The 24,823-nt window shown below is 48.9% G+C and overlaps 1 protein-coding gene across 2 annotated transcripts; it reads left to right on the forward strand.

The window, feature by feature from the left end:
- The first annotated feature begins 5,182 nt into the window (after nt 1-5,182).
- Nucleotides 5,183-24,611, forward strand: efna4.L (ephrin-A4 L homeolog). Of its 2 annotated transcripts, none has more exons than XM_018228549.2 (5): nt 5,183-5,442; nt 11,661-11,953; nt 21,857-21,925; nt 22,254-22,340; nt 23,917-24,611. In XM_018228549.2, exons 1-5 carry the CDS (start codon nt 5,198-5,200, stop codon nt 23,931-23,933), a joined length of 711 nt encoding a protein of 236 aa, XP_018084038.1. In that variant the 5' UTR covers nt 5,183-5,197; the 3' UTR covers nt 23,934-24,611. The 2 variants fall into 2 exon arrangements, with proteins under 2 accessions (XP_018084038.1, XP_041429785.1); XM_041573851.1 differs by lacking the exon at nt 23,917-24,611 and adding an exon at nt 22,721-22,930.
- The last annotated feature ends 212 nt before the right edge of the window (nt 24,612-24,823 follow it).

Raw genomic sequence — 24,823 nt, forward strand, 5'->3', positions numbered from 1 at the left:
ATAGTGGGTCAGTATTTTGGGGGTACAGTGAGTAGAAATAGTGGGTCAGTATTTTGGGGGTACAGTGAGTAGAAATAGTGGGACAGTATTTGGGGGTACAGTGAGTAGAAATAGTGGGTCAGTATTTTGGGGGTACAGTGAGTAGAAATAGTGGGTCAGTATTTGGGGGTACAGTGAGTAGAAATAGTGGGACAGTATTAGGGGGTACAGTGAGTAGAAATAGTGGGACAGTATTAGGGGGTACAGTGAGTAGAAATAGTGGGTCAGTATTTTGGGGGTACAGTGAGTAGAAATAGTGGGTCAGTATTTTGGGGGTACAGTGAGTAGAAATAGTGGGTCAGTATTTGGGGGTACAGTGAGTAGAAATAGTGGGACAGTATTTGGGGGTACAGTGAGTAGAAATAGTGGGACAGTATTAGGGGGTACAGTGAGTAGAAATAGTGGGTCAGTATTTGGGGGTACAGTGAGTAGAAATAGTGGGACAGTATTTGGGGGTACAGTGAGTAGAAATAGTGGGACAGTATTAGGGGGTACAGTGAGTAGAAATAGTGGGACAGTATTTTGGGGGTACAGTGAGTAGAAATAGTGGGTCAGTATTTTGGGGGTACAGTGAGTAGAAATAGTGGGTCAGTATTAGGGGGTACAGTGAGTAGAAATAGTGGGTCAGTATTTTGGGGGTACAGTGAGTAGAAATAGTGGGACAGTATTTGGGGGTACAGTGAGTAGAAATAGTGGGTCAGTATTTTGGGGGTACAGTGAGTAGAAATAGTGGGTCAGTATTAGGGGGTACAGTGAGTAGAAATAGTGGGTCAGTATTTTGGGGGTACAGTGAGTAGAAATAGTGGGACAGTATTTGGGGGTACAGTGAGTAGAAATAGTGGGACAGTATTAGGGGGTACAGTGAGTAGAAATAGTGGGTCAGTATTTTGGGGGTACAGTGAGTAGAAATAGTGGGACAGTATTAGGGGGTACAGTGAGTAGAAATAGTGGGTCAGTATTTTGGGGGTACAGTGAGTAGAAATAGTGGGACAGTATTAGGGGGTACAGTGAGTAGAAATAGTGGGTCAGTATTTTGGGGTACAGTGAGTAGAAATAGTGGGTCAGTATTTTGGGGGTACAGTGAGTAGAAATAGTGGGTCAGTATTTTGGGGGTACAGTGAGTAGAAATAGTGGGTCAGTATTTTGCGGGTACAGTGAGTAGAAATAGTGGGTCAGTATTAGGGGGTACAGTGAGTAGAAATAGTGGGTCAGTATTTTGGGGGTACAGTGAGTAGAAATAGTGGGTCAGTATTTGGGGGTACAGTGAGTAGAAATAGTGGGTCAGTATTTTGGGGGTACAGTGAGTAGAAATAGTGGGTCAGTATTTTGGGGGTACAGTGAGTAGAAATAGTGGGTCAGTATTAGGGGGTACAGTGAGTAGAAATAGTGGGTCAGTATTTTGGGGGTACAGTGAGTAGAAATAGTGGGTCAGTATTTGGGGTACAGTGAGTAGAAATAGTGGGACAGTATTTGGGGGTACAGTGAGTAGAAATAGTGGGACAGTATTAGGGGGTACAGTGAGTAGAAATAGTGGGTCAGTATTAGGGGGTACAGTGAGTAGAAATAGTGGGTCAGTATTTTGGGGGTACAGTGAGTAGAAATAGTGGGTCAGTATTTGGGGGTACAGTGAGTAGAAATAGTGGGACAGTATTTGGGGGTACAGTGAGTAGAAATAGTGGGACAGTATTAGGGGGTACAGTGAGTAGAAATAGTGGGTCAGTATTTTGGGGGTACAGTGAGTAGAAATAGTGGGTCAGTATTTTGGGGGTACAGTGAGTAGAAATAGTGGGTCAGTATTTTGGGGGTACAGTGAGTAGAAATAGTGGGTCAGTATTAGGGGGTACAGTGAGTAGAAATAGTGGGTCAGTATTAGGGGGTACAGTGAGTAGAAATAGTGGGTCAGTATTTGGGGGTACAGTGAATAGAAATAGTGGGTCAGTATTAGGGGGTACAGTGAGTAGAAATAGTGGGTCAGTATTAGGGGGTACAGTGAGTAAAAGTAGCCAATAATCAGGGGGTGACATATATCGGGGTACAGACTCGTGGGGAATGTTCAGCCAGGCACGGTGGAGTGGGGGACAGTTGGGCTGGAATGTGGGGGTTCAGGCAAGTGCTGGAGGGGCGAGTGAATAATTATTGGGGGGCTGAGTCTATTGTGAGTCTGCAGGAGACCCCCTGGCACAGGCTCTGGTGGGAACGAGACGGTCAGGAAGTAGAGGGTGGGGGGGTCAGACTTCCTTTCGGAGCCCAGATATCGGGGCCCATTATTCTCCTTATCTCCCACCAACACTTCCCGACCCCTCCTGGAACCGCTGGGAAAACCTCCCCCCCCATGTGTGAGAAGTGGAAGTGTCCGGGGAGGTCAGACTGGGGGTACAGGGGGCACTGGGGTTATTATGGGACAACGGCACCAACTGTGGGACTGAAACTTCCGCCTCTACTTCCTCTCCCAGCATGCTCAGCGACACCACTGCTACTAGACTCATTTCCCAGCATGCTCAGTGACACACAGGAGGCAGGAAGTAGGGGTAATACATAGGGGGCAGGAAGTAGGGGTAATACATAGGGGCAGTAAGTAGGTGTAATACATAGGGGGCAGTATGTAGGGGTAATACATAGGGGCAGTACGTAAGGGGTAATACATAGGGGCAGTACGTAGGGGTAATACATAGGGGCAGTAAGTAGGGGTAATACATAGGGGCAGTAAGTAGGGGTAATACATAGGGGGCAGTATGTAGGGGTAATACATAGGGGCAGTACGTAAGGGGTAATACATAGGGGCAGTACGTAGGGGTAATACATAGGGGCAGTAAGTAGGTGTAATACATAGGGGGCAGTAAGTAGGGGTAATACATAGGGGCAGTAAGTAGGTGTAATACATAGGGGGCAGTAAGTAGGGGTAATACATAGGGGCAGTAAGAAGGGGTAATACATAGGGGGCAGTACGTAGGGGTAATACATAGGGGCAGTAAGTAGGTGTAATACATAGGGGGCAGTAAGTAGGGGTAATACATAGGGGCAGTACGTAGGGGGGGTAATACATAGGGGCAGTAAGTAGGGGTAATACATAGGGTGCAGTACGTAGGGGGGGTAATACATAGGAGCAGTAAGTAGGGGTAATACATAGGGGGCAGTACGTAGGGGGGGTAATATATAGGGGCAGTAAGTAGGGGTAATACATAGGGGCAGTAAGTAGGGGTGATACATAGGGGGCAGTAAGTAGGGGTGATACATAGGGGGCAGTAAGTAGGGGGGGTAATACATAGGGGCAATAAGTAGGGGTAATACATAGGGGCAGTAAGTAGGTGTAATACATAGGGGGCAGTACGTAGGGGTGATACATAGGGGCAGTAAGTAGGGGGTAATACATAGGGGCAGTAAGAAGGGGTAATACATAGGGGCAGTAAGTAGGGGTGATACATAGGGGCAGTAAGTAGGGGTAATACATAGGTGCAGTATGTAGGGGGTAATACATAGGGGCAGTAAGTAAGGGTAATACATTGGGGGCAGTATGTAGGGGTAATACATAGGGGGCAGTACGTAGGGGGTAATACATAGGGGCAGTAGCAGGGGCAGTAAGTAGGGGTAATACATAGGGGCAGTAAGTAGGGGTGATACATAGGGGCAGTAAGTAGGGGTAATACATAGGGGGCAGTAAGTGGGGGGTAATACATAGGAGCAGTAAGTAGGGGTAATACATAGGGGGCAGTACGTAGGGGGGGTAATACATAGGGGCAGTAAGTAGGGGTGATACATAGGGGGCAGTAAGTAGGGGTGATACATAGGGGGCAGTAAGTAGGTGTAATACATAGGGGGCAGTACGTAGGGGGGGTAATACATAGGGGCAGTAAGTAGGGGTAATACATAGGGGCAGTAAGTAGGGGTGATACATAGGGGCAGTAAGTAGGGGTAATACATAGGGGCAGTAAGTAGGAGTAATACACAGGGGGCAGTATGTAGGGGTAATACATAGGGGCAGTACGTAGGGGGGGTAATACATAGGGGCAGTACGTAGGGGGTAATACATAGGGGCAGTAAGTAGGTGTAATACATAGGGGGCAGTACGTAGGGGGTAATACATAGTGGCAGTAGCAGGGGCAATACGTAGGGGTAATACATAGGGGCAGTAAGTAGGGGTGATACATAGGGGCAGTAAGTAGGGGTAATACACAGGGGGCAGTATGTAGGGGGTAATACATAGGGGGCAGTAAGTAAGGGTAATACATTGGGGGCAGTATGTAGGGGTAATACATAGGGGGTAGTACGTAGGGGGTAATACATAGGGGCAGTAAGTAGGTGTAATACATAGGGGGCAGTATGTAGGGGTAATACATAGGGGCAGTAAGTAGGGGTGATACATAGGGGGCAGTACGTAGGGGTAATACATAGGGGCAGTAGCAGAGGCAATAGGTAGGGGCAGTAAGAAGGGGTAATACATAGGGGCAGTAAGTAGGGGTAATACATAGGGGCAGTAAGTAGGGGTAATACATAGGGGCAGTAAGTAGGGGTGATACATAGGGGCAGTAAGTAGGGGTAATACACAGGGGGCAGTATGTAGGGGTAATACATAGGGGGCAGTACATAGGGGGGTAATACATAGGGGCAGTACGTAGGGGGGTAATACATAGGGGCAGTAGCAGGGGCAATACATAGGGGCAGTAAGTAGGGGTGATACACAGGGGCAGTAAGTAGGGGTAATACATAGGGGCAGTAAGTAGGGGTAATACATAGGGGCAGTAAGTAGGGGATTATACATAGGGGGCAGTAAGTGTGTGGGGGGGTAATACATAGGGGGCAGTAAGTAGGGGGTAATACATAGGGGGCAGTAAGTAGGGGTAATACATAGGGGTCAGTAAGTAGGGGTAATACATAGTAGGGGTAATACATTGAGGGCAGTAAGTAGGGGGTAATACATAGGGGGCAGTAAGTAGTACTAATACATAGGGGACAATACAGAGCTGTAGGAGGCAGTACAGTATATATATATAAATGTATATATATATATATGGCAGCAGTACAGGGGCAGTATATAGAGTGTGACAGAGAGTTGTAGGAATTGCTCTGTCTCCTGACTGTCCGTATGTGCGATATAAAGAGACATACAGACCAGAGATTTGGAAAGTGAGGGGGTCGGAGCGCCAGGGGTTAAGTGTCCCAGATGTTCCAAGTCAGAGCGAGTTGTACCTGTGGGCGGGGCCGGTGCGCTGATTGGCCGGAGCTTCCCCCCTGTGGGCGGGGCCGGAGTCCCAAGGCTGAGAGTCTGGAGGTTCCCGTCAGTTGTGAGAGCGGCGGAGAGATGGGGGGGAGGCTCCGGGCTCTGTTGTCTCTCAGTCTCCTGATCTGGAACATCGGGGGGGGCCTCGGCGCCAGACACGGGATTTACTGGAACTGCTCCAACCCCAGGTAATAACCCCCCTCCTTTATTATTATCTGACCCCCCTATATTGTAATATATACCCCCCTTGTTCTTATGTGACCCCCTATATTGTAATGTCCCCCCCACATACACTTCTACTTCCCAACACTGAAATGTTCTCTCTCTTCTTATTCCCCCCCATATTGTAATTCCCCCCCCATATTATCCTCCCCTTGTCCTCCCCGACATTATATATAACCCCCAGCCCATTCTATTATACCCCCCCCCCCACAATCTACTTTTCCTGCCCCTGATTTCTATAATGATCAGGGGGGGGGGGGCTGAACTTACCTGACTCGTTGCCCCCGGGCCACTAAATGTCGTTACAATTATTATTATTAATATTATTCGCTCCCCATAGACACAATCATTTCTGTTGCCCAACATGAAGTCAGTGGGATTTGATCATTTTATCATTTTTGTGAGGAAATTGAGGGTCAGGTTAATGTCTGTGGGTCCCAGTACAATGGATCAATGTCTGGAGGACAAGCAGCTCCCCTTTGTTTCCCTGATCGTTCTGAGAAGATCGTGGTCTCACGATGAGGATCTGATCTTTTATTAATCTCAACATCTATGGGGCGACTTTACTCTTTACTCAACTTTACTCCTCAACCTGCTGAGAAACGGCCCCCCCATCTTCTTTACTCACCTGCCACTGACCTGTAGAGAGGGGGGGTCTCTGCCATAGGGAATGGGGGGGGCAGACTTTCTTTGTCTGTTTTGTGGAATGTGATGTTCCCTCTGTTACTCCAGTTTATTCCCACTCCCCTGAAGAGCTTACAATCTGCCCCCCCTCCTCCTCTCAGGACACAGGAAACTCGAGTTATTCAGGTGGGGGCCACTCTGCTTATTTTGGACTCGTTTGTATTTTCACTTCTAAAAGCCGAATCCCATTTTTTTCCATGTTGATCCTTTGGGCAGAAATAAGCCGTGGGGGGGGGGGGGGGTTGTTTATCTTGGCTCAACCCCTTCCACTGGCAGCCAACCCCCCACCCTCAGGGCCCCGACACACTTCCTGCTGGTTTTTATTTGACTTGTGAGCGAATCAGTGAGAGGAATCTATTGTTGCCTGTCTGGGCCCTACTTGTGTCAGTGAGTCGCAATCAGCAGTGCTCTCTGTGCCAAGTCCCAATCCCAGGGGAGCCATAGGGAATTCCTGTCTGACCTGCTGCTCAGTTTTCACCAGTGATTGGGGGAAGACAATTTTAAAAACCTTTTTTTCTTACTTTTTTCCCTCAAACAGTCTGGGCCCCTCAGGGTCTTTGTTTAGGTTTTTAGATTGATTTAAAGGGCCAGCGCTTGGCAACTGCTGCATCTCCGTTACACTAGTTTGTGTGTGTGAGCACAATGGTGAGTCCTACTCGCACTAATTATAATAAAACTTGTGGGAAACTTTCCCTTGCCCCCCCCCCCAGTGGCCCAGGGATATTTGTGGCCGGCACTTAGTGGAGACGTTATATGATATCGCCGAGCCCTTTTATTCTCTTGCTAATGAGCCTGCGGCCTTCTTGCTCTTCAGGTCAGGGCAGTAGTAGTTTCAGGGAAGGGTGTCTGGAAGTTGATGGTTAAGAACTGAGGTGGCAAATAAAGGGGCAAATCAAGTTTCTGTTCTCCGTCTCCACAATCTCCAGTCAATTGGGCCTTTTGTGTTTGTGTAAAGTGAGTGTTGTGACTAAGGGGCAGTGTCATGTAAATGAGGGAAAGTCATGGCTCTTCCCTGGTCTCTATTCCTCCCTGGCACAGACACGGCAGTCCTCTGTTGCTTTATGGCAGGGATTGTAGTGAAAGTGCTCAGTAGCCGTACAACAGGAGGCCAGTGGCGCTGAGTATGGGGGTCGGTTACAGTGAGTGATGCAGGTGACACAGATAGCGCTGGGGGCTCTGGGATGTGTCTCAGCTGAGCTGACGCTCTATAAACAGAAACACACAGCAGCCCCCCTGTCTGTCCTGAGCTGAGGCTGCAGTTTAGGGAGATTTATGGGCTACTGAGTTAGCAGCCTTAGTAGCCATTACGGGAGGGGACGGATTATCTCTGGGAATCCCCCGGGAAAGTTCAAATTAGTTGCAGGTGTTCTGGTCTCTCGGCCACTTAGAGTGTGTTTAACCCCCTCCCCCACTCCTGTTTCCCTCTAGGGAGCCACAGACACCCCAACAATAGCAACACAACCAGGTCCCCTCAAAATCCCTACCCTAAGGGCTACGGCCACATGGGAAGATTTCAGGGAGATTAGTCACCTGGCAACTAATCGCCGCGTCTAATCTCCCTGAATGGCTTGCTGGTATCTCGCACCCACTAGCGCTAAAGTTGCCTGCGCCTATTCACACGCGGCAATACGTTTTTCAAAGTCGCTCGAAATTGCCTTGTTGAGGCAATTTCGAGCGACTTTGAAAAGCGTATCGCCGCGTGTGAATAGGCGCAGCCGACTTTAGTCAGTATGTCCTTATGTCTGTCCCTTCCTCTATCTACCTAGGGTCACGGCACACGCTCAGATTCAGGGAGATTAGTTGCCTGGCAACAAATCTCCTCTTCTTTGGGGCAACAAATCTCCTTTTCTTCGGGGCAACTAATCTCCTTTTCTTCAGGGCGACAAATCTCATTTTCTTCGGGGGAACAAATGTCTTCTTCGGGGCGACAAATCTCTTCTTCGGGGCGAAAAGGCTCCTCTTCTTTGGGGACTGCCTGCTGCCATGTAAATTGCCGGCGGGATGGCACACGGGTTGCCTCACGAGGAAACTTAGGGCGACTTCAGAAAACGAAGCTCTCAGAGTGCCACCCTGCGGGTGATTTACATTCTAGCTGGCGGGAAGGCAGTTCGGGAAGATTAGTCGCCCTGAAGAAGAGGAGATTTGTCTCTGGGCGACATTTGTCACCCCATATCTGAGCGTGTGTCTCTGCCCTAAAGAGCTCACACTTATTCCCTCCAGTATGTCCTTATGTCTGTCCCATCTGGTCTGAGCTCAGGTTTATTCCGGTGTTTGGTCTGTACAGGGAAGTGTTTCAATCAGTTGGGAAGGTTTATTTTTTGGGAAAGGGCAAGACTTGCTGGGCAGGACTAGTTGTGAGCCACTTGTGTAGAGGGGCTGGTGCAACTGTCAGTTTATATACAGTATATATATATATATATTGATATCATTATAGGATGGGCTTGTTGCCTCTGGCCAGTTCTCTCCATGTGCCAGTGGTTACGTGGCAGTGCCCGGCTGTAACTGTAGAAGTGGAGGGAGGAGAAGAGGCAAAGGCCAAGTTGCAGTTGGTTAATGTGAGACTTGGGGAGGAGGAGGCTCCGGTGATGCCGGCGCTTGTTTCTTTCTGCTGCTCCAGGGCTGGAAATGCCACGGCAGTAATTACCCTCCTGAAATAAGAGGCACCAGCGCTGTATTTGTGGGAAGGTCTCGGAGAATCACATGCCACAAGCTGGCGTTCCCCCTACCAACCCTGCTGGGCAGCTGTGCCACGTCTGTGCTGCTGAAGCTGCTGTTTCATGACACTTTCTCCCTACAGTGTGGCAAGTTGGCAGCATGTTGTGCCCTGTGTGAGGCTGGCGCACGAGCCAAACTTGCCCATCAGGTTCTCCATCTCTTCTCCATCCAGATACAGAGCTGGTGGCACATTTGCTTTTACTTACAGACCTACAGTCTAGGGGGCATCAGGGCAAAGGCCAGTGAATGAGTTTATGAATGAGGGGCCCGACTCCATTCTGTTGGCCCTATGACCAGTGTTTCCACTAAAGAAAGGACAGCAGAATGGGCTGCGGGTACTGAGAGGTGAGGTGCCAGCTCCATGGGTAGTGACTGGCGCCTGAGTCTGGCCTGCAGCGTGGGAAGGTGGCTAGTGGGAAGGTGGCTCGTGAGAAGGTGGCTCGTGGGAAGGTGGCTCGTGGGAAGGTGGCTAGTGGGAAGGTGGCTCGTGAGAAGGTGGCTCGTGGGAAGGTGGCTCGTGGGAAGGTGGCTCGTGGGAAGGTGGCTCGTGGGAAGGTGGCTAGTGGGAAGGTGGCTAGTGGGGAGGTGGCTAGTGGGGAGGTGGCTAGTGGGAAGGCGGCTAGTGGGGAGTGTGTGTGACTGGGAAGCTGGTGAGCCAAGGATATTTGTGCAGACTCTGCATGTCCCGGCGTTCCCCACACTCCCATTCCTCCCTCCCCCCACTCCTTTCATTCCCAGTCTTCCCAGAATCCCAAACTGTTTGTTTAAGCAGATCCCGTGCCCAGTCACAGGGCCCCAGTGTGTGCAGCTTACTGGTCACTTGTATCTCACTGATCCCTGGGCTTGCTGGGGGTTGCAGGGAGTTACTACTATAAAATATTATATATATATATTAATGTGTAGAAGTTCTTCATAGGGAATGTTCCCAGTTGTTGTTCACAGTCTGAGCTACAGTGATGCAGTACCAGTACTATTAATAATGCGTGACCCAAGAAGCTAACAATCTTATGGGAGATCTAGTATGTTATGCAGCACTTTACTGAGGGGAGCATATAACTCTAATAAGAAATGCATATCCCAAGGAGCTTACACTTTGAGAGTGAGTGGGGACTCCTATCCCAGGGAGCTTACACTCTGAGAGCGAGTGGGGACTCCTATCCCAGGGAGCTTACACTCTGAGAGTGAGTGGGGACTCCTATCCCAGGGAGCTTACACTCTGAGAGCGAGAGGAGACTCCTGTCCCAGGGAGCTTACACTCTGAGAGCGAGAGGAGACTCCTGTCCCAGGGAGCTTACACTCTGAGAGTGAGAGGAGACTCCTGTCCCAGGGAGCTTACACTCTGAGAGTGAGAGGAGACTCCTGTCCCAGGGAGCTTACACTCTGAGAGTGAGAGGAGACTCCTGTCCCAGGGAGCTTACATTCTGAGAGTGAGAGGATATTGTCCCTGGGAGAGTGTTTGGGAGTTACCTTATATTTAGTGACACAAAACTATCAGAAAGAAACACAACTCCGGGGCCCCCTGTGTGTGGCCCTATAGGCTCCAGTGATATATAATTATATATACAGAGTGGCCTGTTCTTAAGAGCTTGCAATCTGTGGAATGGGGGAAGGGCATGTGGCTGGTGCCGGCCGGGCGCAGAGGGGGCAGAGGCAGGTAATGGGAGGAATGTGCTCCGTCTGTACAGGCTTTTTGGCAGATCCTGACAGATAGAAGGGGGAGGGGCAGCCAGAGATGTTTTAACCCCACGCTCCCCCCTCCTCCTCCTCCTCCATCCCAAATCCAGTTCCATGGGGGGGGGCTTTTAACAAGGAAAAGGTGCAGTAATGTTTCTGTGCCAGATCTGTCTATTTCCCTGGAAAATGCCCCACAGAGCTTACAATCTAGCATGGCTCCAACATCTGCAGTTCTAGTTGGACTTCAACTCCCAGCACTGGTCTGGGGAAAGAGAGAGAATGCTGGGAGTTGTAGCCCAATGATAGGGAACCACACTACGTTAGATTGCAAGCCTTTTGGATCAGTGCCTGCCCCCCCTCCCTTTCCTGTAACTCTGACACATTCCTCATTGCACAACTATTTGCACAAGCCTGTGTGTGGGCGGGTCTCTACCTGGGCACGTTACCTGTTGCACGGCCTGCTGGGAATCCTTACTCACCCACACGGATCACTGGGGGTGTTTATTGTGTGCTCCTGCCGTGTTGCTCCGTCTAAATATGATCAGTATGAAAATCACTGCTGTAAAGTGAGGCTGAAACGCTGCGTTTGCCAGGAAGGAAGTAGAAAGGAAATCCTCTCCTCCAAGCACAAAATGGAAAAAAAGTTCCTATGAGATTTTGGGGTGGAGGGAGATGTTAGGGTTGATATGTATGGGGTCACCTGTGGGGAGTGGTACCCCGAATCTGTAGGGCTCGTGTGCAGACGGGGGGCTAATGGGAGTCAATACTGAGTTTATATGTGGGGGTGCTGGGAGATTGGGGTGACTTACCCAGCTGCTTCCCTGTCACTGTATTAACTCCCAGACAAATACTCCCCGCACCCTGCAGCCCCCCATCTAACTGCTCTCCGTGCCCCTTTCACATAACAGAGGGTCCGAAATCAGAAAGAACTGGAGCAGCAGCGAGTGCAACTATAACCCTGGATATTCCTGCTGGGGGTCCCACAAGTGTTTATTGATTATACGTCTGTTTCATGGCTGTACAGAAACCAGTGGTGTCGGCATCAGTAGAAAGTGCAGCAGATTCAGTAGCGCAGTACAAACCTCTGACCCTCTGTCTGTTCCCCCCGCAGGTTCCTGAGGGACGACTACAGCGTCAAGGTGGAGATTAACGATTATCTGGATATTTACTGCCCCCACTACGACCCCCGCGTCCCGGCCGAACACACCGAGACCTTCGTCCTGTTAATGGTGAACAGAGAGGGGTACGAGGGGTGTTACGAGACCCCCGGGGCATTTAAACGCTGGGAATGTAACCGACCCCACGCGCCCTATGGACCAATCAAATTCTCCGAGAAGATCCAGAGATTCACCCCCTTCTCTCTGGGGTTTGAATTCCGACCGGGAGAGGATTATTATTATATATGTGAGTATATGGGGGCACCCCCAAATCTTCAGATATAGAGCTGGGAAGTGTGGGGTATAGTGGGTGTTACTGGGAAAGATGGGGACATCATATGGTACCCCTGGAACTATAGCAGGATGACACCCCAATGTTTCTATATATCTGTAACCTTGTTATGAGCTAAGGGGGCCCAGTCTGAAGGTCAGTTAGGGGGAGATTTGGGGTGAGTGTTTATTTGTACCCTGGGTACCCCTGGAACTATAGCAGGGTGATACCCCAATGTTTCTATATATCTGTAACCTTGTTATGAGCTAAGGGGGCCCAGTCTGAAGGTCAGTTAGGGGGAGATTTGGGGTGAGTGATTATTTGTACCCTGGGTACCCCTGGAACTATAGCAGGGTGACACCCCAATGTTTCTATATATCTGTAACCTTGTTATGAGCTAAGGGGGCCCAGTCTGAAGGTCAGTTAGGGGGAGATTTGGGGTGAGTGCTTATTTGTACCCAGGGTACCCCTGAAGCTATAGCAGGGTGACACCCCAATGTTTCTATATATCTGTAACCTTGTTATGAGCTAAGGGGGCCCAGTCTGAAGGTCAGTTAGGGGGAGATTTGGGGTGAGTGATTATTTGTACCCTGGGTACCCCTGGAACTATAGCAGGATGACACCCCAATGTTTCTATATATCTGTAACCTTGTTATGAGCTAAGGGGGCCCAGTCTGAAGGTCAGTTAGGGGGAGATTTGGGGTGAGTGTTTATTTGTACCCTGGGTACCCCTGGAACTATAGCAGGGTGATACCCCAATGTTTCTATATATCTGTAACCTTGTTATGAGCTAAGGGGGCCCAGTCTGAAGGTCAGTTAGGGGGGAATTTGGGGTGAGTGATTATTTGTACCCTGGGTACCCCTGGAACTATAGCAGGGTGACACCCCAATGTTTCTATATATCTGTAACCTTGTTATGAGCTAAGGGGGCCCAGTCTGAAGGTCAGTTAGGGGGAGATTTGGGGTGAGTGCTTATTTGTACCCAGGGTACCCCTGAAGCTATAGCAGGGTGACACCCCAATGTTTCTATATATCTGTAACCTTGTTATGAGCTAAGGGGGCCCAGTCTGAAGGTCAGTTAGGGGGAGATTTGGGGTGAGTGATTATTTGTACCCTGGGTACCCCTGGAACTATAGCAGGGTGACACCCCAATGTTTTCTATATATCTGTAACCTTGTTATGAGCTAAGGGGGCCCAGTCTGAAGGCCAGTTAGGGGGAGATTTGGGGTGAGTGATTATTTGTACCCTGGTACCCCTGGAACTATAGCAGGGTGACACCCCAATGTTTCTATATATCTGTAACCTTGTTATGAGCTAAGGGGGCCCAGTCTGAAGGCCAGTTAGGGGGAGATTTGGGGTGAGTGATTATTTGTACCCTGGGTACCCCTGGAACTATAGCAGGGTGACACCCCAATGTTTCTATATATCTGTAACCTTGTTATGAGCTAAGGGGGCCCAGTCTGAAGGTCAATTAGGGGGAGATTTGGGGTGAGTGTTTATTTGTGCCCTGGGTACCCCTGGAACTATAGCAGGGTGACTGTTACCCCAATGTTTCTATATATCTGTAACCTTGTTATGAGCTAAGGGGGCCCAGTCTGAAGGTCAGTTAGGATTTGGGGTGAGTGCTTATTTATCATTATCACGTACAGAGCATGTGTAGGAGCGTGTGGGGGGCGTGTGGCCCTAAGTGAAATCTAAGTGCTGAGTCTGTTTATGTTGCCGGGGAATTATTTTGCCTGAGTGCCCAGAGGTTAAGAGCAGCCCTCACCCCCCACCAGAATGGAATCAGCTGTGACCCCTAAGTGTGACCCGGTGGTCCGGTCAGGGAGTTGTCATTTCCCAGGGCTGTAAACACAAATTCCATATGGAGTGGGGGGGGGGGGTAAGTATTCAAATTCCTATAAATTCCCTCTCATTATTGGCAGCACAGGGGTGGGGAGGTCGGGCATCATGGAATGATTGTCAGCTCACGGGGTTCCCTAGGATTATGAAGGGTTAATCTTCAGTCCCAGTGAATAAGAAAACATTAGAACAGGACAAGATGGGGGCAGTGGTATTTGTACGAGTGGAGGTCACACTAAAGAGACAACTCCCCGCGCCCCAGGGTCAGTCAGACATTTGTGTGTCCCGAGGGGAAGGGAATGACGGGACAAGTATCTCCCTGAGAGAAGGAACGTTCCCTGACACCTGCATTGGATCAGCCTCCCCCCGGGCTCTAATTAGTGTAATTAGTGCAATTAGCCAGCGCGGGAGTGGCCCCTCTCCCAAAGCAGCAGCAGTTTTACTGGGATTATCCAGCGCCTCTTATACAGCGAGTGTGTGAGGGTCTGACGTCCTGAGGCACAACATGGCCGCCCCCTACACTCACTTACTTCATCTGGGCGGGGCAAGGGATTCTGGGAATGAAACATCTGGAACATCACCTGAAGATTCCTTCTAGGGGAGGAGCTACACAGTCACTTCCTCCTCCCACTAGGTATCTGGGTAGGTAGTTTGTGTGCAGGTGGGGGAGGGGAGGGATACACAGTCCCAGTACAGTGGGTACAGTAGGTATGTGGGTAGGTAGTTTGTGTGCAGGTGGGAGAGGGGAGGGATACACAGTCCCAGTACAGTAGGTACAGTAGGTATGTGGGTAGGTAGTTTGTGTACAGGTGGGAGAGGGGAGGGATACACAGTCCCAGTACAGTAGGTACAGTAGGTATGTGGGTAGGTAGTTTGTGTACAGGTGGGAGAGGGAGGGATACACAGTCCCAGTACAGTAGGTATGTGGGTAGGTAGTTTGTGTGCAGGTGGGAGAGGGGAGGGATACACAGTCCCAGTACAGTAGGTACAGTAGGTATGTGGGTAGGTAGTTTGTGTACAGGTGGGAGAGGGGAGGGATACACAGTCCCAGTACAGTAGGTACAGTAGGTATCTGGGTAGGTAGTTTGTGTGCAGGTGGGGGAGGGGAGGGATACACAGTCCCAGTACAGTGGGTACAGTAGGTATGTGGGTAGGTAGTTTGTGTGCAGGTGGGAGAGGGGAGGGATACACAGTCCCAGTACAGTAGGTACAGTAGGTATGTGGGTAGGTAGTTTGTGTACAGGTGGGAGAGGGGAGGGATACACAGTCCCCAGTACAGTAGGTACAGTAGGTATGTGGGTAGGTAGTTTGTGTGCAGGTGGGAGAGGGGAGGGATACACAGTCCCAGTACAGTAGGTACAGTAGGTATGTGGGTAGGTAGTTTGTGTACAGGTGGGAGAGGGAGGGATACACAGTCCCAGTACAGTAGGTATGTGGGTAGGTAGTTTGTGTGCAGGTGGGAGAGGGGAGGGATACACAGTCCCAGTACAGTAGGTACAGTAGGTATGTGGGTAGGTAGTTTGTGTACAGGTGGGAGAGGGGAGGGATACACAGTCCCAGTACAGTAGGTACAGTAGGTATGTGGGTAGGTAGTTTGTGTGCAGGTGGGAGAGGGGAGGGATACACAGTCCCAGTACAGTAGGTACAGTAGGTATGTGGGTAGGTAGTTTGTGTACAGGTGGGAGAGGGGAGGGATACACAGTCCCAGTACAGTAGGTACAGTAGGTATGTGGGTAGGTAGTTTGTGTGCAGGTGGGGGAGGGGAGGGATACACAGTCCCAGTACAGTAGGTACAGTAGGTATGTGGGTAGGTAGTTTGTGTACAGGTGGGAGAGGGGAGGGATACACAGTCCCAGTACAGTAGGTACAGTAGGTATGTGGGTAGGTAGTTAGTGTACAGGTGGGAGAGGGGAGGGATACACAGTCCCAGTACAGTAGGTACAGTAGTTATGTGGGTAGGTAGTTTCTGTGCAGGTGGGAGAGGGGAGGGATACACAGTCCCAGTACAGTAGGTACAGTAGGTATGTGGGTAGGTAGTTTGTGTACAGGTGGGAGAGGGGAGGGATACACAGTCCCAGTACAGTAGGTACAGTAGGTATGTGGGTAGGTAGTTTGTGTGCAGGTGGGAGTGGGGAGGGATACACAGTCCCAGTACAGTAGGTACAGTAGGTATGTGGGTAGGTAGTTTGTGTGTAGGTGGGAAAGGGGAGGGATACACAGTCCCAGTACAGTAGGTACAGTAGGTATGTGGGTAGGTAGTTTGTGTGCAGGTGGGAGAGGGGAGGGATACACAGTCCCAGTACAGTAGGTACAGTAGGTATGTGGGTAGGTAGTTTGTGTGCAGGTGGGAGAGGGGAGGGATACACAGTCCCAGTACAGTAGGTACAGTAGGTATGTGGGTAGGTAGTTTGTGTACAGGTGGGAGTGGGGAGGGATACATAGTCCCAGTACAGTAGGTACAGTAGGTATGTGGGTAGGTAGTTTGTGTGCAGGTGGGAGAGGGGAGGGATACACAGTCCCAGTACAGTAGGTACAGTAGGTATGTGGGTAGGTAGTTTGTGTACAGGTGGGAGAGGGGAGGGATACACAGTCCCAGTACAGTGGGTACAGTAGGTATGTGGGTAGGTAGTTTGTGTGCAGGTGGGAGAGGGGAGGGATACATAGTCCCAATACAGTAGGTACAGTAGGTATGTGGGTAGGTAGTTTCTGTGCAGGTGGGAGAGGGGTGTAGCAGGAGGGGAAGTATTTTGTGTTACACAGTTGATGTCGGACCCCAGGGCCCCTTGACAGGGATACTTTCGGGTCTCCCCTCTGCTTTTACATCCAGCACTATATCCAACACAGACAGAAAAAGGGGAATACTATTCCAAATTAGCTTAAAGGAAAACTATACCCCCCAAACAATGTAGGTCTCTATAAAAAGATATTGCATAAAACAGCTCATATGTAAAACCTGCTTCATGTAAATAAACCATTTTCATAATAATATACTTTTCTAGTAGTCTGTGCCATTGGGTAATCATAAATAGAAAATTGCCATTTTAAAAAATAAGGGCCGCCCCCTGGGATCATAGGATTCACAGTGCACACAAACATACCATACATGTTAGGTCACTTGAGCCAATTAACAGACAGAGTTCTGTCTTTTGCTTCAATGCTTCTCTTTTACAGTTAGAGCTGCAGTATTTCTGGTCAGGTGATCTCTTCCTGTTACAGTTAGAGCTGCAGTATTTCTGGTCAGATGATCTCTTCCTGTTACAGTTAGAGCTGCAGTATTTCTGGTCAGGTGATCTCTTCCTGTTACAGTTAGAGCTGCAGTGTTTCTGGTTAGGTGATCTCTTCCTGTTACAGTTAGAGTTGTAGTATTTCTGGTCAGATGATCTCTTCCTGTTACAGTTAGAGCTGCAGTATTTCTGGTCAGGTGATCTCTTCCTGTTACAGTTAGAGCTGCAGTATTTCTGGTCAGGTGATCTCTTCCTGTTACAGTTAGAGTTGTAGTATTTCTGGTCAGGTGATCTCTTCCTGTTACAGTTAGAGCTTCAGTATTTCTGGTCAGGTGATCTCTTCCTGTTACAGTTAGAGCTGCAGTATTTCTGGCCAGGTGATCTCTTCCTGTTAGTTAGAACTGCAGTATTTCTGGTCAGGTGATCTCTTCCTGTTACAGTTAGAGCTGCAGTATTTCTGGTCAGCTGATCTCTTCCTGTTACAGTTAGAGCTGCAGTATTTCTGGTCAGGTGATCTCTTCCTGTTACAGTTAGAGCTGCAGTATTTCTGGTCAGGTGATCTCTTCCTGTTACAGTTAGAGCTGCAGTGTTTCTGGTCAGGTGATCTCTTCCTGTTACAGTTAGAGTTGTAGTATTTCTGGTCAGATGATCTCTTCCTGTTACAGTTAGAGCTGCAGTATTTCTGGTCAGGTGATCTCTTCCTGTTACAGTTAGAGCTGCAGTATTTCTGGTCAGGTGATCTCTTCCTGTTACAGTTAGAGTTGTAGTATTTCTGGTCAGGTGATCTCTTCCTGTTACAGTTAGAGCTGTATTATTTCTGGTCAGGTGATCTCTTCCTGTTACAGTTAGAGTTGTAGTATTTCTGGTCAGGTGATCTCTTCCTGTTACAGTTAGAGCTGTAGTATTTCTGGTCAGGTGATCTCTTCCTGTTACAGTTAGAGATGTAGTATTTCTCGTCAGGTGATCTCTTCCTGTTACAGTTAGAGCTGCAGTATTTCTGGCCAGGTGATCTCTTCCTGTTACAGTTAGAGATGTAGTATTTCTCGTCAGGTGATCTCTTCCTGTTACAGTTAGAGCTGTAGTATTTCTCGTCAGGTGATCTCTTCCTGTTACAGTTAGAGCTGCAGTATTTCTGGTCAGGTGATCTCTTCCTGTTACAGTTAGAGCTGTAGTATTTCTGGCCAGGTGATCTCTTCCTGTTACAGTTAGAGCTGCAGTATTTCTGGTCAGGTGATCTCTTCCTGTTACAGTTAGAGCTGCAGTATTTCTGGTCAGCTGATCTCTTCCTGTTACAGTTAGAGCTGCAGTATTTCTGGTCAGGTGATCTCTTCCTGTTACAGTTAGAGCTGCAGTATTTCTGGTCAGGTGATCTCTTCCTGTTACAGTTAGAGCTGCAGTATTTCTGGTCAGGGGCATATCAAATGTTCAAATAAAACGTATACCTTTTTAACCTGACTTCGGTGGCTGTTTCTGGACTGCGCTGTCACAAAGACTGTCCCCTCTGCTTTTAATTAGTAAGTCTGAGTGTGAAACAGGTGCACCCCACCCCCAATAATCAGCATTTAAGTGGAACCCATTGACTGGGGCATGTGGAACCCCCCACCTGCAGAAACACTTAACCCTGAGGTGACTGGGGGGGGCTCCTATTACATGTGTTGCCCCCCTCTCAGTTCCCGTGTAAGTTCAGGAGTCACTTCATGGGTTTTTTGGTGCAGGGGGTTATGGGAATGTGTTTCTGCTGCAGCCTGTAATGAGTTTTTCATGTGCTGTGTTAACCCCCTGTGTCCCGCACAGCAGCCCCCCAACTCCAGGTGTTTCCTGTTCTATAAATCCCAGCGCTGGTCTGATCTCAGGACAGGGAAATAGAGGGGGAAGAGGATACGGATCAGTTTGTGTTTCTGTGCCCCCCACATACTGGGCCTTTGCCCCCCACATACTGGGCTCAGTGGGAGCAAGAAAACAAGGGGTCAGAGGTCAGACTGGGGGACAATAAAGTCTGGGCCTTTCCTCAGTATATGGAGCAGGAGTGGCTTGTGATTATCTTTCCCCATAGGTTCCAGTACAGCTCCCCCTAGTGCTCAGGGACTTGCATTGCCTCAAATGGGACTTTACCCAGTCAGCAGTATGGCAGCACCCGCCCATTTAATAAATAGAGAAACAGCAGAATATTCGTTGCCCTATTGGGAAAGGGTTGGGCATTATTTCTCCATTTGTCAGTGAAAGAGAAGAATGCAGTCAGCTGAATCTCATTGTCCTGTGTGTGTGTTGGGAGTGAAAAGAAACTTTTGCAAATAATAAAGAGGGAATGGCACATAATCCTTTCACTGGCATCACTTTACTGGGCCGCTCCCTCATTTCCACTTGTAAACATTCCTGTTACACTCCAAATGCTTCACTAACCCCCGTATAAATGAGTCAGCCTTGTGCCGCAACCCTACTATATTCACTCACTAGCATGGCTCACCCACTCCTGCACTCTAACTTGTGTGACTTAGACTGTAAGCTCTGCTGGCACAGGGATCAATGAAATCTCAGTGTGGTGCTGCTGTATATGGTGCTGCCATATAATCGGGCTTGTTCACCCTTGAATTAACTCTTAGTATGATGTAGAGAGGGATATTCTGAGACAATTTGCAATTGGTTTTCATTTTTTATTATTTGTGGTTTTTGACTTATTTCGCTTTTTGTTCAGCAGCTCTTCAGTTTGTAATTTCAGCCATCTGGTTGCTAGGGTCCAAATTCCCCTAGCAACCATGCACTGATTTGAATAGGAGACTGGAATATGAATAGGAGAGACTGAATAGAAAGACGAGTAATAAAAGTAACAATGACAATACATTTGTAGCCTTATAGAGCATTATTTTTTAGATGGGGTCAGTGACCCCCATTTGAAAGCTGAAAAGAGTCAGGAGAAGAAGATGGCACATACTAAAAACTATACAAAAGAAAGAAAGAAGGCCAATTGAAACATTTCTTAGGGTTAGTCACACTATAACATACAGATAACTTAAAGGTGAACCGCCTCTTTAATAAATGTCAATTATGGGGGAGGGGGTTGTGCAGGTGGCAGTTAGAGGAGCAGATACTAATATTTTACAAATAGTCGGAATTCTTTGTATTTTTGGCCGGGGAAGGGGGGGGGGCAGTTCAGTGACATTCCTGAGAGGAGACAATGCAGTCGGACAGGTTCTGATACTGGAGGCAGGAGTCATAACTGGCAGTGACTGGGTTACATGGGGTGGGGCTATATAAAGGTCACACTGGCAGTAATTGGGTTACAGAGGGCGAGGCTATATAAAGATCACACTGGCAGTGATTGGGTTACAGGGGGCGGGCTATATAAAGATCTCACTGGCAGTGATTGGGTTACAGGGGGCGGGGCTATATAAAGATCTCACTGTCAGTGATTGGGTTACAGGGGGCGGGGCTATATAAAGATCTCACTGGCAGTGATTGGGTTACAGAGGGCGAGGCTATATAAAGATCACACTGGCAGTGATTGGGTTACAGGGGGCGGGGCTATATAAAGATCTCACTGTCAGTGATTGGGTTACAGGGGGCGGGCTATATAAAGATCTCACTGGCAGTGATTGGGTTACAGGGGCGGGGCTATATAAAGATCACACTGGCAGTGATTGGGTTACAGGGGGCGGGGCTATATAAAGATCTCACTGTCAGTGATTGGGTTACAGGGGGCGGGCTATATAAAGATCTCACTGGCAGTGATTGGGTTACAGGGGCGGGGCTATATAAAGATCACACTGGCAGTGATTGGGTTACAGGGGCGGGGCTATATAAAGATCACACTGGCAGTAAATGGGTTACAGAGGGTGGGGCTATATAAAGATCTCACTGGCAGTGATTGGGTTACAGGGGGCGGGGCTATATAAAGATCTCACTGGCAGTGATTGGGTTACAGGGGGCGGGGCTATATAAAGATCTCACTGGCAGTGATTGGGTTACAGGGGGCGGGGTTATATAAAAATCACACTGGCAGTGATTGGGTTACAGGAGGTGGGGCTATATAAAGATCACACTGGCAGTGATTGGGTTACAGGCTGTGGGGTTATATAAAGATCACACTGGCAGTGATTGGGTTACAGGGGGCGGGGCTATATAAAGATCACACTGGCAGTAAATGGGTTACAGAGGGTGGGGCTATATAAAGATCTCACTGGCAGTGATTGGGTTACAGGGGGCGGGGCTATATAAAGATCTCACTGACAGTGATTGGGTTACAGGGGGTGGGGTTATATAAAAATCACACTGGCAGTGATTGGGTTACAGGAGGTGGGGCTATATAAAGATCACACTGGCAGTGATTGGGTTACAGGGGGTGGGGTTATATAAAGATCACACTGGCAGTGATTGGGTTACAGGGGGCGGGGCTATATAAAGATCACACTGGCAGTGATTGGGTTACAGGGGGCGGGGCTATATAAAGATCACACTGGCAGTGATTGGGTTACAGGGGGCGGGGTTATTTAAAGGCCACACTGTTGCTCCTCAGGCCACAACCTGCAGTGATATTTGGGTATAAGCCCTGGGGGCTACTGACTGACAGATGTGGCCACTGGGTCTGATCATGGGTTGGAAGCTGTAAGTTCTCTGCTTTATCCGAGTGTTTCATTCTGACCCAAATCCTTCCAGTCTGTCTGTCCCAGAGCCTCCCAGCCCCCCCACATACCTCACCCCTTCTTACCCTCCAATGCCCCCCCATTACTCATCCTTGTGCCCCACCTACTGACTTGTGCCTCTCCTGCGGTACAGTTGTTGCGCTATTCCTCATCCTTTCCCTTTACTTTCCCTTTAGCTGTCCCAGAAGCAGAGAGTCCTGGCGAGTGCCTGAAGCTGCGGGTGTCTGTGTGCTGCCCACCCACCAGTAAGTATCGGGGCCCAGGGGCCACAGTGGCTGTGGTACCTTCTCTTTTAGCTACATATATTGGGGACCCCACCAGCAGGAGGAATCAGGGGTTACCCCATTATATTGAAAGGGCCGCTCCTATGTGTGTGCGCAGGTGCCGGGAGTTGTGCCCCAGGGTCTCATGTTGGGCCCTTATTGCCCCAGCTCTTTGGGGTACAATGGTTTCCTTTCCCACCTTCTATAGAGCCCAGAGATGGGCCCCTGCATGCACCCCCAAATCCCAAGTCTGTAATATTAACTCTTGCTGGTACAGGGCACTCAGTGACATTAACCCTTTCTCCTCCAGCTGTGAGACCAGTCACAGAGGTACCCAAATCTCAGCCTCGAGGGGGGTCCCGTGTGGGAGATGGAGGTCGGACGTCCGGCCAGGGAGGTGAGTTCTTATAAATACCTCGGGGCAAAAGGGGGATGTGAACCCTAAGCAAAGTTTTGGGGTGTAAGGTTATTTAATACAGCTACATGGTCTGCAGTTAACCCTTTAGGAATGAGAGAAATCCCACCCCTTTCATAGTAAATTCTCATTGTGAGTAAAACGCAGCAGCAGCGGCATCTTGCTTTACGGCAGGGATTGTAGACACAGAGATAAGGAAGCTTTGCTGAAGCAGAGTCACCAAAACCACTGACTTTCTAAATGACAAACAAATGAATTGACAGTTGAAGTGTCGTCATGTGACAGTGGGCGTGTCTGCTTCCCGCAGGGATAACCTTGCATTATGGGTAACATTAAAGGGCCTTTTTTTTGTGCATTTTCAGGTGGATTTCGTCCGGGGGGGAGTTCGTCCAGTCGTGTGACCCCCCCTTTACTGCTCACACTGGGTCTCTTGGTTCTGCTCTGGGACTGATGCCCCCGGGGCCCCGTCGCTTCCTCTGCCCAACGCTTGCACATGTTTTTTACTCCTGGACTCCCCGCCCCCTGGTTGTTATACATAAATATATATATTTTTTATAAAAGACTTAAAATAAGGAAAAATGAGAAAATATAACTGGAAAGCACTTTATCTGGGAATGGAGCCTCGCAAGACTATTTGTGCCTGAGACTGTATCCAGGGGCCCCCAATGTATTCTGGGTTATTTCCCCCCTCTTTCCTGCTTACATGTGGGGCTCCCAAAAACAACAACGGACCCCCAGCTCCTGCAGTGCAACTTCCTGCTGACCCCCCTACAGGTAAGGGCCTTGTATCTCACTGAGCTGCTTAGCCCCAAGGAGCTTACACTCTTCTGGTATAATGGGAGACCCTGTCCCAAGGAGCTTGCACTCTAGTGGTATAATGGGAGACCCTGCCCCAAGGAGCTTACACTCTAGTGGTATAATGGGAGACCCTGCCCCAAGGAGCTTACACTCTAGTGGTATAATGGGATACCCTGCCCCAAGGAGCTTACACTCTAGTGGTGTTATGGAGACCCTGTCCCAAACATCTTATAGTCTAGTGGTATAATGGAAATCTCTGCCCCAAGGAGCTTATACTCTATTGGTATAATGGGAGACCCTGCCCCAAGGAGCTTACACTCTATGGGAGACCCTTCCCCAAGGAGCTTACACTCTAGTGGTGTCATGTAGACCCTGTCCCAAGGATCTTATAGTCTAGTGGTATAATTGGAATCTCTGCCCCAAGGAGCTTAAACTCTATTTGTATAATGGGAGACCCTGCTCCAAGGAGCTTACACTCTAGTGGTGTAATGGGAAACCCTGTCCTAAGTAGCTTACACTCTAGTGGTATAATGGGAGACCCTGTCCCAAGGAGATTATGGTCTAGTGGTATAATGGGAGACCCTGCCCAACTAAGTTTAAACTCTACTGGTATAATGGGGGGCCCATGCCCCAGAACTTGTAGGCTAGTTGCACATTGGGAAACATCTTTATTCCTGGGAGCTTACAGTCTATTCATATAAATGCAAGAAAGTGTTTTATTTTTTTATTTTACTTAACTCTGATTTTGTGTTACTTTCAGGTGGGTGGAGCTTCTAGACAGAGACACACCCATGAGGAGCGGCAGTTCTGGATCTATGGCAGACAGTTTGCACTGAGAGTCTCTCTCTTCCCCCAAACCAAAGACCCGTAATGGACCAACTCTGCCCTGGGACCTTTTCAACTCTGGATTTTACTTTTCATTTTCTCAAAGTGCTTTTTTTTGTGCATCGTGAACAAACCCCCCGGCTCCTCGGAGGCGGGAAATCATCTCATTATTGGATGAAATGTTTGGGGAATAGGGTGATTTTAGCAGATCCAGGCCCTTGAGGAACACATTCTGTCCTGTATGAAGCAAGGGGGGTCTGTCTGGACTGGATCACAGTTGGGGTGACACCCCTTTATTTCACTTGGACCTTATTGGGCCCTACGAACTGGTGCAAAGGTAAAACATGCGGTGCCCCTTGTCCTGCCTGAACTGGACCTGCTCATTCCCAAGTGGCTCCTCTGGAGAGTTCTGTTCCTCAGGACTGGAGCGACTATTGGGGTGCTACATACGCTAAGGGCCCAGCTTGGGGGGCTGTGTTGTGCAGATTGGGGTGTTCTTGCTCAGGACAACAGGGATCTCTCTTCTGTGAAGATGATGGATTGGCAGTATTCTCTTGTTTACACATTTTTTGTAACACATATTAAGGAGTTTTTGTTAGAAACTGAGCCAAAAATAAAAGGTTAAACCCGCGTTCTACTGTTCCCTGCTGATCGGGTGTATACCCTGCCTGTGGCTTCATGGGCCCCAAAGGGCTGCAATTGTTTGATATTCACATCAGAGTTTGTAGGGCAAAATATATTTTGTATAATGTCAGAGCCTGCCCCAAGGAGCTTACACTCTAGTGGTGTAATGCCAGTCCTGTCCCACTCTAGTGGTATATTGGGAGACCCTGTCCCAAGGA

The sequence above is a fragment of the Xenopus laevis genome, chromosome 8L (genome assembly GCF_017654675.1).
Source record: "Xenopus laevis strain J_2021 chromosome 8L, Xenopus_laevis_v10.1, whole genome shotgun sequence".
Classification (NCBI taxonomy): domain Eukaryota; kingdom Metazoa; phylum Chordata; class Amphibia; order Anura; family Pipidae; genus Xenopus; species Xenopus laevis.

What these genes read in the sequence shown, in the direction of transcription:
- efna4.L (XM_041573851.1), top strand. Translation starts at nt 5,198, where the DNA reads ATGTTCCAAGTCAGAGCGAGTTGTACCTGTGGGCGGGGCCGGTGCGCT. An exon ending in AGAGGATTATTATTATATAT is followed by an intron (nt 11,954 to 21,856) that starts GTGAGTATATGG and finishes CTTTCCCTTTAG; the next exon opens with CTGTCCCAGAAGCAGAGAGT. An exon ending in TGTGTGCTGCCCACCCACCA is followed by an intron (nt 21,926 to 22,253) that starts GTAAGTATCGGG and finishes TTTCTCCTCCAG; the next exon opens with CTGTGAGACCAGTCACAGAG.